At 44.3% G+C, this 2,500-nt stretch overlaps 1 protein-coding gene across 1 annotated transcript; it reads left to right on the top strand.

The window, feature by feature from the left end:
• The first annotated feature begins 1,544 nt into the window (after nucleotides 1–1,544).
• Nucleotides 1,545–2,482, top strand: cdk5r2b (cyclin-dependent kinase 5, regulatory subunit 2b (p39)). The gene has a single exon (XM_027168451.2). It carries the CDS (start codon nucleotides 1,554–1,556, stop codon nucleotides 2,376–2,378), a length of 825 nt encoding a protein of 274 aa, XP_027024252.1. The 5' UTR covers nucleotides 1,545–1,553; the 3' UTR covers nucleotides 2,379–2,482.
• The last annotated feature ends 18 nt before the right edge of the window (nucleotides 2,483–2,500 follow it).

The following is a 2,500-nucleotide window of genomic DNA, read 5'->3' as shown; positions in this document are numbered from 1 at the left end:
GGCGCTTGAAACAGGAAGCGACGTCATACACACATGACGACGAGGAGGTTACCGTGGTGCGTAAAGCAAGTTACCCCTCACACTTCTGCTAGTTTTACTGAGACGTCTTGTCCCGTGCGCATTGGCCAATTAATATTACAGACGTCCTGAGGTAAAATCGCATCACTCCACGTCCCCACGTAAAACTAATCCCACCCGAATAGGGCTTTACAGTTAAACTATTAATGATGGACAAAAAATGACTAAACAGCATGCAGCAAACACTTTCTGTCTTTAATTCTGACATATCGTTGGAAACCCAAGGCAAAGGGTTCAAAACCAGGAACCGTGCCATTGGAAGACCAAGAAGAACTTTGTCCTCAGTTAAACCTAATGAAATTGCAAAACTATCAGCTCCCATTGGACAAACATTTCAGAATACTAAACCATATAAAACATCAAATACAGAATGTAAAAAATAAAACAAAATATACGAGGTGCCGAGGCTGCGTCCTTCAGCAGCATCAGTGCACAATGGCTAGAACTACGTGTCCCAGGTAAACCTTCTGAAGACACTTTTGACCTTCATTATCTACTAAAGGGTTTTTTTTTAACAGCCTGCTGTGGGGTGTGTAAGACAAAGCAGCCCCTTTGTTTCTTTTAGGGTTATTTCAAATCAAATCAAATTTATTTAATTCATTCTATATTGAGATCATGTAGAATTGAGATCTTGATCCAGAGAGACAAGAGAATGCTGCTGTAAGTAACTTTAAATATTTGCTGTTATAAAATCAGAACCTTTCCAAGTCTGAGCTCCACAAATGAACCTTAAGCTCCGAGCTCACACATTTAGCAGACCCCCTTATCCAGAGTGACTTAAAACTGAGCAACTGAGGGTTAAGGGCCTTGCTCAGGGGCCCAGCAGTGGCAGCTTGGTGGACCTGGGGTTCAAACCCATGACCTTCCGATCAGTAGCCCAACACCTTCACCACTGAGCTACCACATCCCACATGTTACAGACCAGCACAAATCTTTGGAGAAGGTTGTAAGCTTTCTAAATAAAATTCCTGCATTTTTCCTGCCAATACTTCTGATTTTAGATTTTACTGCATGGCACTGCGAGGTTTAGTGGCTTTAATATTAAACTAATCTATCAGACTGGGAATCACCGCTCAGCTCACTTATATTACACAGGATCTATTTATATTTTCCATCGATGCTAATTATTTGATTAAAGTTTGTGTTTATTTCTCATTCAGACTGATGACGTAGACTGCGGATGTCGACGGTCTGGTTTTAAAGTGTCTCATGTGAGGTAAAGACACACGGCCTCAGAGGAACACACTAAATTTAGCTCCAAAAGCCAGATTACAGTAGGTCCATGAGCCTGTCAGTGCTCACCAATCTTTCTCAGACTTGATGGGATTATTGTGTGGTGTGGACGGGGGGTGGGGTGGGGTGGGGGGAGGGTGAGTGTGTTGCTGTGGACAGTGTGTGTCTCCGTACTCTCCTTCATTTTTGAGATTCCTTGCTTGTAACAGAATAAACATTTGAAGTCCTATGCTGCAGGAATAATGGGCACGACGATCTCCGTGTCCTCAATGCCGAGGGACGAAGTGGATGAACACAAGAAGAGAAGCCTGAGCAAACCCAGGTTGATCGTGACAGCCTTCGGTTTCAAGCTGGTTAAGCAGAAAAGTGACAAGAATGTCAAGCCACGTCCTCAATCATCTCAAACCACCCATAACAGAGAAGGTATAAAAACACCATCCCAAAATGGTCCAGAACAGTCTGAAGAAATCAAGATGGTGGAACAAAAACTGGAACAAACTAAACTCCCAGTAACCAAGCAGCTGAACGCTGTGCAGCAGAACCAACCAAGCCACCAGGTCCTCACATGTCCAGTTCCTATCGTTGTCCAAGCCTCCACTGGCGAGCTGCTGCTCTGTCTGGGTCGATTCTTGCGTCGCCGCTGCCTTAAAATTTCAGATCTGACCTCAAACGAGGTGATCGCCTGGTTCAGGAACGTGGACAGGACACTTTTGATGCAGGGCTGGCAGGAGGAGGGCTTCATAACGCCACCCATCCTCGTCTTTGTCTACCTGCTGTGCCGGGACATAGTGAGTGAGGACATCACCAGTCCAGGTGAGCTCCATGGTATCTTTCTCACCTGCCTGTATCTGACCTACACTTACCTGGGCACAGAGATCTCATATCCGCTCCAGCCCTTCGTTATTGACACCAATAAGGATGTGTTCTGGACGCAGGCTTTGGGTGTCATCGATAAACTCAGCTCTGAAATGCTCAGGATCAACATGGACCCGCAGTTCTTCACTGAGGTTTTACAGGAGCTAAAAAATGAAGGGGAGATGAAGAACAAAACTGGTCTTGACCGCTGAAGTTCAAGATTATAGATCCTTGTATTTCTTCTAAATGGTCATGATGGAGTAAATGTTTACTTTTATAATAAGGATTTCCACCAAGCTCCAAAGTGTGTAAATGTAGACGGTTTATTTTATGT

The sequence above is a fragment of the Tachysurus fulvidraco genome, chromosome 6 (genome assembly GCF_022655615.1).
Source record: "Tachysurus fulvidraco isolate hzauxx_2018 chromosome 6, HZAU_PFXX_2.0, whole genome shotgun sequence".
Taxonomy (NCBI): Eukaryota; Metazoa; Chordata; class Actinopteri; order Siluriformes; family Bagridae; genus Tachysurus; species Tachysurus fulvidraco.
Note: the sequence above shows the minus strand (reverse complement) of the source record. Positions and strands in the feature narration are given on the sequence as shown.

Bases quoted from the DNA above. Each gene is read 5' to 3' on its own strand.
- cdk5r2b (XM_027168451.2), top strand. From the start codon at position 1,554: ATGGGCACGACGATCTCCGTGTCCTCAATGCCGAGGGACGAAGTGGAT.